Raw genomic sequence first — 14,452 nt, forward strand, 5'->3', positions numbered from 1 at the left:
GGATGTGGATTTTGTGGAAGTTGGCAAAGGCCACTGTGTTTATCTGTTGTTTGAAGGTGAGTTTGCTGTCGATGATGATGCTGAGGTTGCGGGCGTGGCCCGAAAGAGATGGACACCAGGAGTCAACTCACCGGGAGGGGTTGCTTCCAAAGGTGATCACTTCCGTCTTGTCCGTGTTCAGTTTCAGGCAGTTGGATTTCATCCATTCAGAGATGTGTCTCATGGCATTGCTGAAGTTGTCTCTAGGGATGGCGTGGTCTTTGGCGAGGGAGAGTATTGATTAGATGTCGGCGTAAGAGTTGATTTTGAGTCCAAGGGAATGAACAGTCCCGGCCAGCGGCATCACGTAAACGTTGAAGAGGGTGGGGCTGAGTGAGGGTCCCTGGAGGACACCGCATATGTTTCTCTTAGGTTCGGAAGTGAAAGGTGGGAGACGGACCCTATGAGTGCGGCCTGTGATGACGGCATGGATCCATTTGTGAGCGTTGCATCAGACCCCAATGTGGTGGAGTCTGGCGGTGAGGGCGAAGTGTGAGATGGTGTTGAACGCAGCAGAGAGGTCTAGGAGGATCAGGGCTTCTTTCTCTGCGGTCCAGGAGGGATCCAATGTCGTCCTTTGCAGCGAGAAAGGCGGTCTCGGTGCTGTAGTTGGAGCAAAAACCGTATTGTGAGAAGTGAAATAGGTTGTGTTTTTCCAGGTGTTCGGAGAGCTGTTTGCTGATGGGTTTCTTCAGCACCTTAGCTGGAAAAGAAGGCAGAAAGATGGGGCGGAAATTCTGAGATTGCTGGGGTCGGCAGAGGGTTTCTTATGGAGTGGCTTGACCGCTGCTTGTTTCTATGGTTCAGGGATCGTGGTAATCCTGATGGAGGTGTTGAATATGGGGGAGAGGATGCTGTTGATATCCTTCGGACTCAGGTTGAAGATGTAATGTGGAAGGGGTCGTTGGGTGGGCTGGAGTGGGTTGAGTTTATGAGGGTGGCTGTTTCCGGGATGGATAGTGGCTTCCAGTCTGTGACGACTTGGCTGGGGGAGTCCTCTGACTGGGTCAGTAGATGTTTGACGCTTGTGGGTTGGGGCTGAGAGTTGCTGTAGATGGCTCTTATTTTGTCATGGAAGTAGTTGGCTAGTGAGTCGCAGAGGGCACAGGTTAGTTAGATTGTGTTTTCATTGGCTGCTGGGCAGGAGAGCTCTTTGACGATCTTAAAGAGTTCCTTCAGGCGGTAGGTGCTTTCCTCAATGCGACTGAGTAAGGTGATCTTCTTTGCTTCTTTGAGACGGTGATGATATTGGTCCGGTCTGCGGGGTCCCTGCTACAACACCACCCCTGTCTTTCTAGCCTTCTGCATTCTCTATTGAGTGTGTGTAGTTTGTGGGTGAACCATGTTGCGGGCTTGCTGGATCTTTTGGGGGCGGAGCTCTTCATGGGGACAACTTTGTTGGCACTGTTTATGATCCATTCGGAGAGATTGCCTGTGTCTTGTTTGAGGTTGACATAAAGGATGGGGTTCGCTGGGCTGGATGGTGGTGGTCTTTTGGGGCATTGTGACTTTTCCCCATCTGGGGAGAGCGTGAGGTGGGGGTGCGTTGGGTGGCTCAGGTTTGCTGGTTATGGCGAAATGTCCCAGGTGGTAGTCGGTCCTTGTGAGCTCCCTTGTGTGGCTGAACTTGATTTTTTTGCTGGTTGTGAAGATGGGTTCCAGGGTGTGGCCTCCGATGTGTGTGGAGCTGGTGACTATTTGTTTGAGTTCGATGATGCTTAGGTTGTGCAGGAGATTGGTGGTGTTGTGATCACTGGAAATTCAGGTCTCCTAGGAATAGGTAGCCTGTCTAGTCAGTGGCTAAGGGAGCGATGAGGATGGTGATGGCCTTGCAGAACACGAGGCAGAGGCCCAGGGGTGTGTACGCGAGGGTTCCCCTGATGGTTGTTTTGGTGTCGATTTCAGTAAGTTTAGGTGTTCCATGACACCTCATCTTCAAAGGTGGTGCATGGGAGGTTGTCCTTATGCATGATGGCGATGCCTCCTCTGTGCTTGTTGTAGCAGCCTTTGTGGATCAGTTTGTGTCCTTGCGGGGTGGCGCAGGTGAAGTTGAGGACCAAGACCGGTGTGAGCCTGGTCTTGGAGATGAACATCAGGTCGTATATGAGTGTGGAAACGGTGTCCCATAGTTCTGTTGCGTGTTTGCAGAGGGGCAGTGCGTTGAGCAACAGGCAATGGAGTTGTTCCTTGGGCTTTGAAAGTGGTGGTGCGGGAGCGGCGAGGGTCTCTGTATTGCAGGTGACGTGGCATTGAAGGCATGAGAAGGGTCCGACTGTGCTCAGGGGGAAGGAGATGCAGCAGTTGTCCCGGTGGCAGAGTATCGCCCTGATGGAGGAAGAACCAGGGTTCCTGGTGCTGGGCGTGGTCTGGACGCAGATGGGCGCAGACAGGCTTGCCTATGGCACGCCCGCTGTGTGTGATCGAGCAGTGACCACCATTAAATAGGTCCTGGGATGGACAGCCAAAAGCACGGGCAGAACGTCGGGAAAGGCAATCGGGGTGGGGGGCACGTGAAATGGGCAGCGGCCAAAAAAAAACAAAATAGCAGAAAAGGCAGCAAAATGCCCTGCAGCTCCTTGCACCTACTCAGCAGATTGGGCCCCAGAATCTGGCAGAGGCAATCGGGCAGCAGGGGGAACTGGCACAGGACCTGCTCAGTGAGTCTTACAGCTCCCTCCATTAAGAAGGTCCTGGTGTGTGAGGGGGTGGGCATGAGCGTGGGCAAAATGCTGGGAAAGGCAGCGGGGGCACAGGGCAGCTGCTGAAAAAGGCCAAAAAAAGGCAGCACAATGCCTTGCAGCACCCTGTACCTCCTCAGCAGTGGGGGCAGCAGAGGCTTGCAGAGGCAATCGAGCAGTGGGCGGAGCTGGCACAAGACCTGCTTCATAGAAGCTTTTTTCTCTGCATTAGACTGGAACTCTGGATAAACCATTTTGACACAGTTTGTGGAGTATTCCGTTTTTAAACTTTACCTTTCTCTCATGCTGATGAGATGGACTAGTGGGTTGAGCGATGCCTGCTGAACTCAGACTGCTGCCTCCATGGCAGAGAGAGGCGTGTATACCATGGGACTGGCTCATCTGTTTATACCTCCCAAGAGGATACTTCAATTGTTACTGAGTTAAGCAATGGTATCTGCTCCGAGAGGTCGAAAAAGCATGCGTCCTATAAAACCACAGTGAACGCCTGTGATACACAAGCAGCCTGCATTTTAAGACCTACAGAATCTGTCCTAGCAGCATGTGGGCAAGAGAGTGCATTTGGACGCTCTCTACGATGAACTGTCTGCAGACCTGTAGGGGTAGCAGGCACATGAGTTATAGAACCAGGCTTCACAAAAGATCTGCTCACGTGCACAGCCAACAGGCAACACAAGGTGGGTATATAATTAGAGTGAAGTTGTACTGTCCAATTGGGCAGTGTCTAAAAAATGAAGAGTTAATGTGGATATAATGAATAATAGTACAGAGGTAGCAAGATAATGGCTATGAAATGAAGAACTTACCACAATCAATTGAGAATGACTAGAAAAACAGCACATGAAATCCAATTAAAGCACATACATGGCCAGAGGTATGAAAAGAGAGGGGGTCTCAACGGTAAAAAGTGGTCTGAGCCAGGTGAAGAACCTGTGAGCAATGGACAAAAATTAACCAGGGAGGGGCGTGGCAGGGGTCGGATAGGCCAGAAAGAGACTCTGCATAGAGCATGGTGAATATGCGTAACTGGTTGCTGGGAGGGATTATGCCCAACACAGGTAAGTATAGTGCAAAGGCAAAACCATCAGTAATTGCACAGGTTGTGCTCTGCAAGGTAACGTGCCCTGGGAAGGAAAAGGGAATGGGGGAACAATCAGTGAGAATTAAGACTGGTTGGTTGGACAGAGTGTGTGGGAGGCAAAGGAGAAGAAGGCACTCACTGGTGAGCCTCAGTGAGTGGTCAAGGTTCAGTGCGTTTATGCGGTCTGTTCCTGACCAGATGAAGCGAGACACAGGCAGCTGAGCCCGGAGTAATCAAAGCAATACTGAATGGGTGCTGGTGCGTGTTAAGAATATGAGCGTGCGGCAGATGACAACCAAAACGGGGGGAAAAAGCAGCTGCCATATTAGAGAGGGACAGCAATGGACCTGAAATGCCCAAAGGTGATAAGAGTGTAATGTAGAAATTGTTTTCATGAAAAAAAAAGGTGTCATAAAGAAAAAGGACCCAACGCATTCGGGACAGTTAAGGAAAATAAGGAAATATATTTGGATGAAACTAAAGGAGCCGCATACACGTAGTGCAGTCTGCGCATGCGCACTCCCGAGAGGTGACACAGTGGTCATAATCACGACTTGGCGTGCGCAATGAAGAAAAGTTGGCCATACAGTGAGGAAAATAAATTCCCGATGGAGAAGGCAGACTGGCTGGCTTACATGAGGTAGAAACTTTGGGAAAGGAAGTTGGGCACACAGTGATACCGATGTAAAACCACAGGAACAACTATGCGATGTAAAGCACAATGAGTGTGCGCCAGTGACAGAAAATAGTCCCACAAAACAGATGAAAACAGCACTTGGGCCTCGAGACAAAGATAAGAGCAAACACACAGGATAGTATGCCAAAGCCAATGGAAATGGAGGAAAAGTAAGTAGTGAAGTTGCTCAGTTCTATTTACTCTTAAGGTTGTCTCATGGTTAGCAGTTTTTTTCATCAGTGGGAAGATGGTGTCATGCTTCAGTGGCCAGGAATGATGCCAGAGTGAATGGTGGTGTTGATCATGTTGGGAGGGTCTACTGAGAGGGGAAGAGTTGTTTGAGGTATTCATCTAAGCAGGAGTCTATAGCAATCTTGTACACTTTTGTTTTTTAGACCCAGGTTTAGAACGTCTGAAAATTCAATTGTATTAAAGAAGTAGGAGATGTATTGCACCAGAAGGAATAAGATAGAGGTTTACCAATGCCTTTCAATATTGTTAATAATGGAACCACATAGTTTTGCAATTTTGGAGTAAAAAAAACTTGAGAAGATCCTCGTAAACTTGTTGAACTATCCATGAGCTATTTTTCAGGATATCTGGGTTTGACTGTTTCTAGTACGTAATATGTCCTAGTTTGAAAGGTGCCTTGTGTGCACATTTTTCAAAGCAAGGCTTTTTCGACATATGATGCTGTGCCTTAGCCTCTCCTGTTCCTTTTGCAAAGGATTTTGATCTCTTCAGTCTGTGACTTGGGCCATCACTGTTCAGAGATTTAAATTGTCAAGTTTCAGTTCAACAAGTTCCACATTGTACAACTTGTTGGTTGATTTCCGGACTATATTGGGTTATCTTTTACTTAGTAGGAATCAGAATGTCAGGGTGGACGATGATATATTGAAAGATAGGTTTTTATTATTCTTTATATTATTTTATTTTTGAAGCCGCTGTAGATTAACTCAACTACCTCAGTGCTTATATTTCTGAAACTTCTGATGTGAATAGAGAAGTTGCATGTTCAAGGCATACGTTGCTTGACTGTAGATACACATGCTGTGCAAAATCCTGACATCTCCCATCCATTTTGACCAGATTTTGGTGTGTCTAAACGGGCAGCCTCGTGCTCCGCTTCGAAAGTGCGGGTGGCCTGCTTGCTGTCCATTGTGCTGCAGGGTCTCAATTTGCTACCAGAAGGGCTGTGCCCAGCAAAGTTCTATCCACCCCGGAGTTCTCTACCCCCTCCATCACTCCCAGTAGGACCATCAGAGGGGAAGGTTCCAGGGTTTGTTCCAGCACCATGGAGAGTTCAGCCAGGATCTGTTACCAGTAGTGAGTAATGACAAGGCAGGACCGCCGGTCGCCGGCTTCTGCAAGGATATTTCAGCCGCTGCAGTCTCCACCCGGCTGCCCAGGTAAACGACATGCACTGAACCTTTGTGGACACTTCTGCCTTCTGCTTCATCACCACCTACCTCAGTACTACCTTGCTTTTCAACCCGTGGCCGTGACGGTGTTTTCCTGGAGCCACCAGCTCACTACGTGCTTCCTCGTAGCCTTGACAGCATTTCTTTCTGCCGCGTGGGGAGAAGAGACTTGATAAAGAGCGCAAGACCCGGTTGCTTTATAGGGAAGAGTGCGACTGCAGCATTACCGTAACTTACCTAAACAAAGCAAATTCACATTGTAGAATTCCGTGCATCATTTTAGATCACATAACTTGCTAAAAGCACTATTAATAACTTCATGAATCTATCTTGATCTGCTAAAATGTTTTTTGTTGTTTTGGTCTTGATTTACACAGATAATTAATCTCTATTTTTCATAAACCTGTGTGGAGTCTTTTTGTGGTGTTTTCATTGTGATTACTATGTGTTTGTTGATCAAATACTTCACACATTGCCATCTAAGTTATCCTGCTTGCTCTGTACAAAGCTACCAGAGGGTGAGTACAGGTTAATTTAGGTTGTGTATTTTACTTAACCCTGACTAGAATTGTAGTCCTTACTTGTCAAGTGTGCATACCCCTGCCAACTAGAGACCACATTTCTAACAATCCTGTTATTACAACAAGGTGACTTCATGGCTGTACTCTGCCTCAAGGGTGCCTACTTTCTTATTCCTGTTCACCTGGCACATCTCCGGTATCTCAGGTTTTTAATAAACGGCCAGCATTACAAGTTCAAAGTGCTTCCCTTCATGGTCACTAAAACACCAAGGGTCCTTACCAAATCACTTGCGGTAGTAGCCACTTACTTGCGCAGACAAGGCATACATGTCTTTCCATATCTAGATGACTGGCTCATCAAAAGTGCAACTTGTCAACAATGTTAACAACACACTCTGGTCACCGTAAATCTACTTCTCGAATTAGGCCTCACAGTCAATGCCTTAAAATCACACCTTCAACACCTTCAGATCCAACCTTACCTAGGAGCAGTTCTCATCTCAAAACTAGGGATAACTTACCCAAGTACTGCCAGGATACAATCATTCCAGGCACTCATTCCCCAATTTTAACCAGATCATCAGGTGACAGTCAGGACAGTCATGCGCCTCCTTGGTATGATGACTTCATGTATCGCTATAGTACCCCTTGCCAGACTACACAAACATCTGTTGCAGGAGTGCTTCGTGCACCAAAGGCGTCAAGTCGAGGGTCAATGGGAAGATCTAGTGTTGGTCGGCCATCAGACTTGCCACTCTGTATTGGTGGAACACCAGCAACCTGTTAAAAAGCCTTTTCTAGACCCAGTTCTGAGAAAACCATAACAACAGACACCTCCCTTACAGAATGGGGAGCCCATTTGCAAGATCTGCATCTGGACACCAAATCAGCAACATCTTTACATAAATTACCAAGAGCTGCTAACTGCTCACCTAGCACTGAAAGCCTTCCTTTCCCAGCTGATTGGCAAGGTAGTGAACAACTAGACAGCCATGTATTCTCTCCAAAGCAAGTGGGCACCAAATCCCTTCAGCTTTCTCATTTAGTCCAGACCGTTAGGAGGTGGGCTATTTGACAAAACATTCACCTGTTAGCAGAGTACCTACCGGGGATGGACAATGACTTTGCAGATCTGCTCAGCAGGAGGTGCCAACAACTCCACGAGTGGGAACTCCACCTGCAAGTCCTCATCCAAAACTTCCAGCATTGGGGATGACTTTGCATAGACCTCTTTGCCATCGCCAAAATGCCAAAACTTTGCCTTCAGGTTCCCACACCCACAGTCCAAGGGCAACGCGCTATGGGTGAGTTGGTCAGGGATATTTGTTTGCGCTTTCCACCTCCTACACTGCTTCCATTTGTAGATTGCAAACTTTGGCAGACATCTGTCACCCTCATCCTGGTGGCTCCCACATACACACAACAATCATGGCTCACCACACTCCTCGAACTCTCTGTAGTTCCCCACTAAACACTTACCAACAGGCAGGACCTTCTCATGCAAAACCGTGGAAAAATAAGACACCTGGATCGCAGTTCCCTCAAACTTATGACCTGACTTCTGAAGTCCTAGAGATTCTTAAAGAGGCACGCAGGCCTACTATTCGTGCCTGTTACGCTGCTAAGTGGAAAAGATTTGTTCACTATCTCCGCTCCAAATACATTGATCCCATAGCACCCAGTGTACAAGACATTGGCTCTCATTATGACATTGGCGGTAAAAACCACCTACCGCCGTGGCGACGGGTGCCAAAAGACCGTTACCATGACTACCAGCTGTCTGCCGTAATATGACCACAGCCGGAGTTCCACCAGAAGGATGGCGGAAATCCATCTGTGGCCATGCCAGCGGAAGGCTCTAGTGTGGCGCTGCTGCCACCAGCAGCGCCACGCCAGTAGACCGCCGCCAGCCATATTATGTCAAATAATACTGCCTGGCGGTGTTCTGCTGGCAGACGCTGCTGGTGGCAGCAGCGCCCCGTCCTGTCTCCTGCCGGAGGACCCCCTGAACACAGGTAAGTGGGTGCTCCGACAGGGGTGGGGGTGTGTGTGTGAATGTTTGTGCGTATGGGTATGCGGGGGGTGTTTCGTGTTGAATGTGTGTGTGCAGATATGGAGGTGTGAGTGCGTGTATGTTGTGTTCTGTGAATGCGTGTATGTATGAAAGTGTGTGCTGATGTGTGTGTGGATGCATGTGGGAATGGGTGTGTGCATGCACGTGTGTGTTTATAGGGGGCGTGAATGTAGGGGGGGATTTGGAGAGGAGGGAGGTGCAGGGGTATCTGGAGAGGGGGGTGGGGATGGGGAAGACCTCTGTCTGTGACAGGGAAGGGATTCCCTGTCACTGATAGTGCCTACCGCCATGGTTTTCGTGGCATTAAGGAAGCCAGGGAAACCATGGCGGTAGGCGGGGTCATAATCCCGCAGGTGGGACAATGACGGCTGCCGGGCTGGAGATTGATATCTCCAGCCCGGCGGCTGTTACCGCTGTGGCGGTCGGTGTGGTACATTGGTGCTTTGGCTTCAGCCAAACCGCCAATGTTATAATATGGTGGAATGTCCCGGCAGCCTGTTGGCAGTACGTTTCGTCATATTACCGCTGACCGCCAGAGTCTTAATGAGGGCCATTGTCTCCCAAATGAGGGCCATTGTCTCCCATTTATTTAGCTTGCAGACCTCTGGTTTGGCTTCACAACCATAAATTACACCTAGCAGCGGTAGCCGCATACCTACAAAATAGGCAAGCATTACCTTATTCAGAATTTCGGTCATCAAAGCCTTCTTGGAAGATCTTAAAGGAGCCATTCCTCCTCAGGTACCACCGACTTCAACATGGAATCTTAATATTGTATTAACAAGACTAATGGGCCTTACATTTGAGCCCTTCCACTCCAGTCCCTCCAGTTCCTAGTTGCTATCACTTCGGGTAGATATGTCATTGAGCTTCAGACACTAACCTTAGAAGAACCCTTCTTCCAAATACACAGGGGCAGTGTTGTACTCCGCACCAACCCCAAATTTCTTCCAAAGGGGGTCTTCCAGTTCCACCTAAATCAATCCATTAAATTTCCTGTGTTTTTTTCCCCTCAAACTAACTAGTTGCAGTAAGGGCTCTGGACACATTAGATTTGAAATGAGTTTTCATGTATTACATTGACAGGACTAAATCATTCAGGAAGACACAACTTTTTGTTGCTTTTTCCAAACCTCAGAAGGGAAGAGCCATTTCTAAATAAGGCATTGCAAGATGGATTGTTAAATGCATCCAAACATGATAGCTAAAGCTAAAATAACTGTACACATTCCTCCTAGAGCCTGTTCCACTCGTAAAAAAAATGGGCGTCAATGGCCTCCCTAGGAAACATCCCATAGCTGACATATGCAAAGCAGCTACCGGAGCTGCACAACATGCCTTTACAAAACATTACCGTGTAGATGTGCTGGCCCATCAACAAGCCAATGTGAGCCAAGCGGTTCTTTGTTCACTATTTCAAACAACTGCAACTCCTCAAGGCTATCCACCACTTATGGAGGAGGAATGCTTCAGTCAATGCACTGCATGTGTATCTACAGCAACACATGCCTTGAACGGAAAATGTTATTTACCCCGTAAGCTTCTGTTCGTGGCTTGTGGTGCTGTAGATTCACATGCACTCACCCTCCTCCCTGGATGGCTGTGTAAGAGACTGTTATTTTCACTATTCTTTCACAAACTCCTTTGGCATAGACATCTTTCTATTCTAAGCTTTGCTTCACATTTCATCCTCACCCGCCATGAGTGCCTGTATGATGATGCTGAGGTGGTCAACACAAGTTTGGCATCCGTCTAGTATACCAATAGGTTAAATCCACTCAAGATTTCGTTGGTTTTCGTTTGTGAGGGGAGAGGGAGTTCACGGAATTCATCCTTGATGGTGGAGTTGTTTCATGAGGGCCAGCAGATTACTGTTGAAGTTAAGGTATTGTTGAGTTTAGAGGTGCTTAAGGCCACTAAGTGTTTATAGGATTTGATTGCAATATCACGCTATCCTTCCCTCTCATTTACCCTTTTTGTGCCTCCGGGTGATTTTGTAGTTCCATGGAGGAGATTGTCGTGGCTGCCTTATCTTCAAAGCTTGCTTTGGGAGGCATTGTGATGGTTTGATTCAGACAGAAGGTTATGGTTGTTCTTGGTGCCCAGCATGGCAGATTCTTATGGCTGAGTTTGATCAACTTTAAAGATCATGCTTGGGTAGGGGAAAAGCCTAGTTTTTATAAAATCAGGAGAGTACATTTTCGGGATTTTAGGACTGGGTCACTCATTGTGGTACTCAAAATATGCAGTATTGATGCTTAAGCACCTTAGCAGAATGAAGGAACGACAGAGTTAAGATGTACCTATTACACAATCCACAACATTAAATACCTGCTGTCTAATAGAAGACTAAAGCCCTTTTGGGAGTAGGGTGGGAGTGGGGGCGGCTGGGTGGAATTAATCCTGGGTCTACACCCTTCCCAATCCCATCATGGTGGCTTCAGGCAGAGCTGGAATGCTTAAAAGAACGTTGCCACTTCAAAGCCAAAAACTTTGAATTGGAAGAAAGTTGTGGGTTACAGACAGAGGAAAACTGGATAGTTGAGGAGCAGGGTTACAGTGATGTCCATGAAAAAAGACCTGCAAGTTTAGCAGGCCCTGGGAGTAGCATGACCGCAAACAGTGGCTACCCTGATAGGCAGGCTCGACATAAATGCAGGCGGTCATGCAAGTCAATCTCACTGGGAGTTTAAGAAACTTATGAGTAGTAAGGAAGCTTGTCCAGAGATCGGTCACACATCTACAATATGGTTTGCTTGTTCACCTTGTCTTCCTCATACCCCAAAATGCCATTTCTTCACAACAGCAACCCATCTGCATCATATCCACACCCGCACGCAAATCCTACCCTCAGATACAACTATTATTTTGGGGTCTAATTCACTTTGCCATTCTTTGGTTTGATGTAATTCACGTGAGCGCCAGGGCAGAGTTGACATTGATTATTCCATCACGTTAGTCCCTACAAATGAAATAGAGGGAGCGATAAAGAGGTTTTTTTTTACTTAAGATATTTTGCATCATTGCCACTACCCAAGTGGCTGCTTGTGATGCAAGATCATCTTGGCCGCCCTATACTTGTAGCAGTAGCAAAAAATAGTTAAATAGGTCAGATGGTATATGCAAATTGCCAAACGTAGCTTTTCCTAAGAACACAGTCTGTAGAAAACATAGGAATCTTCTAACAAACGTCTGTTAGACAACAGATTGTCTATTTTTTCGTAGAGCCTCTGTGTGAGAAGCAGTTAGTCTTGTTCTGCCACACAGACGCGGTGCAGATGTAAAGAAATAAAAATAAAATAATACCCAAAGGGTTGAGTATGGCACATTTTCTGAAGTGAAATTTTTCTGACTTATGTAAAAGCCCTAACACACAAACACAATTAATTAAAAACAAACAAAATAGTCTAAATAAAATATCTTGCCAGATACACATTAGGTATTTCAAAACTACATGAATGTTTGCCAGCAGCTTTATTCCTGATCACAAATAAGAAAACAGAATAAACAAACACTCTCACCCCCTGTTAACTCTGCCAACCCCGTTATTACTGTATATCAATGTTTGCTACATATTCATTTTACGGTGGTGCAGACTTTCCTCCCACAGATTGAAAGCAGCTACCAAGACATTTTGCCCTACTGCACATGCCTGAGGTGTACCATTACTCTACAGACCTGGTGTTTCCCATCTCCTGCCACCGGGGTGCAGATTACTCACTACAGAAAGCATGTTACCCTTTGCTGCAGTTCCACCCTTGCACACCAGAGAGCAGGCAACTCTACTTGCCCCTTAACACGAGGGAAATGAGGTGGAATTTGACGAAATGCAGTTTATTGTTTCTCACTGTTGACAGAGCAGTTGTACAACATGCAAATTATTCATAAGCTCGTAAGATGTGCCATGCTTAGAATGCATTTTTTCTCAGTCATGTTTGTGATTTCTTCAACCGTGTTTCCAGTCCCTCTGCCCATACTTTCTCTGTTTTGACAGCCAGTTAATTTCATGTTCAGAAGATGGCAGTGTCCGCATCTGGGAGTTTCAAGAAAAGTCACAGCTAACAGCGGAGTCTGTTCCAGCAGGTTTGTTTGTTAATGAATAAATGTGCTTAGGGGCCTTGTTAAGGGGTATTAACTATACGGCATTATACAAATGCAACTACAATGCAGTACATGCTTTTCAGAAGTAAAACAAATGATCTTTAATGGTTTAGTGAGAAATACTAAAGATGAAATCGCACACTTCCCAAACATTGGCAAAGCATAACTGAATGTTCCTTCAGTCACTGGTGAGCTTAAGCACTCAAAAACTATTCGTATATGTTCTTTGTCCCTCATTCATGTCTTCATGCATAATTCACCCGCCCAAAGGTTCATATCATTCAACACACAAAGGTCTAAAAAGCATATGCAAGATAAATTTAAAGACTAGAAGCCAAAGAAGAAAACAACATAAATCTTGCTGGCATATTCTTGTAATAGGAAATAAGTAAAAACAAAATCAACATAGCCGTGCAAAGCAGTTTTGGGATGCTGCTCTACATAGTCTGTCATTGTTTTAAAGTTCCACCATTGCTGCTATGTTTAGAAGCAACACGTCAGCCTTCGTAGAAGTGTTCTTGTTTTTTTAAAATTTGTTGTACAACCCAGCGGCTGCTGTGGAGCATGGCTGAAAGTAAAAAGAAAAAGCTTTGACAGTTATTGCTGGCCGCATCATAGCATCTATTTATTTATTTTACTTTCAACTGTGCCTCACCACGCTGTACTGCTGTACAACATGGCTAAAAAAGACATTGACAAAGCCAAACATCTCTACTATTTGTAAGTAAACAACATGTCTCACAAGACAATGCGAGACCTAAAAACGGTTGCTGAAGTAGAATAGATGTGACTCTCTTCTGTTAGATCATAAGCTTTGTGAACTGGGTACTATGATGTTAATAAGAACAACATTTTAATACATAATGGAATTGTACATGACAAATAGGGTAGTATAATTAAGTAATGAAAAGAATAGTAAAGGTGAAACTTCATTTGAAATTAGTCGTTTTGATAGTTGTCTTTAGTGAGAGATGAGGTCGGTCATTTTGAAAGTCATCTCAGACGAACCATCATTCCTATGGTTGTCTGTTTTTTCAAATAATTTGCCAAGTATGCATAGGAAAAATTAGAGTAGGGTGTACAATGAATGTAATTCCCTGCTGCCACCAGTACTGGTCCCTGCTCAGTGAGGACCTTATTATCCTTGCTAGATGAGATTAACCACTTACATTCATTTTCAAAGGGGTACCTGTTTCATTGAACTCAAGAGCACATCTTCGTAGAACTAGAGAGCGTAGTATACCAACTTGTTAGCGACATTCCTTTTTTTCCTGTCTTAGGGCCAGATGTAGCAAAGGTTTTTACCCATTCTGTGTCTATGGGGAAAAGTGTTCGTACATATGGCCCTAATTCTCTATAACCTTTGCATTTACATAGTCACATTCCTGGCATTCCAGTCAAAAGTTAACATTCCAGATATATGATTGTTTCCTTACAGAAAAATACAGTTAAAATAATATTCGTATTATTTTCAGAGGTTAAATCTCTAAGTAATGAAGCAAAGATGGAAAAAATTAAACCATGAAGTTCAAAGAATGTTAAATGGCAAATCAGTTCCCTTAACTAAAATCAGTGACAAAATAACACTCCATGATGTGTGCATCAGTGGAGCACATGCTTGATATAGGAGTGTATGAATGTTTTATAAAAGTAGTATAGTAATCACTGCAGTCACTTTTCCCGACTGGACAGAAAGGATAGAGATGCTTTCTGACCTACTTTGACATGGTGGAGCGAATAGTGCTCCCATTGTATGCAGTATTTTCTTCCCCTCCACCCGCCGTTGGGACTAACCAATTGTGATTAGAGGAGAAACAGATACTGTATACATCAAAGA

At 45.6% G+C, this 14,452-nt stretch overlaps 1 protein-coding gene across 2 annotated transcripts in view; it reads left to right on the forward strand.

Annotated features, from left to right (window-relative positions):
* The window catches only part of WDR41 (WD repeat domain 41), a 404,073-nt gene that overhangs the window by 365,792 nt on the left and 23,829 nt on the right, over positions 1-14,452 (forward strand). Inside the window, exon 11 of one of the 2 annotated variants that reach the window (XM_069223450.1) lies at positions 12,509-12,597. The exons of the other annotated variant lie outside the window; for it this stretch is intronic. Within the exon in view, the coding sequence (XP_069079551.1) occupies positions 12,509-12,597 (89 nt within the window). The remainder of the gene's footprint in view (positions 1-12,508; positions 12,598-14,452) is intronic. 2 annotated transcript variants of the gene reach the window in all.

This window comes from Pleurodeles waltl, chromosome 1_1 (assembly GCF_031143425.1).
Source record: "Pleurodeles waltl isolate 20211129_DDA chromosome 1_1, aPleWal1.hap1.20221129, whole genome shotgun sequence".
In the NCBI taxonomy this organism is placed as follows: Eukaryota; Metazoa; Chordata; class Amphibia; order Caudata; family Salamandridae; genus Pleurodeles; species Pleurodeles waltl.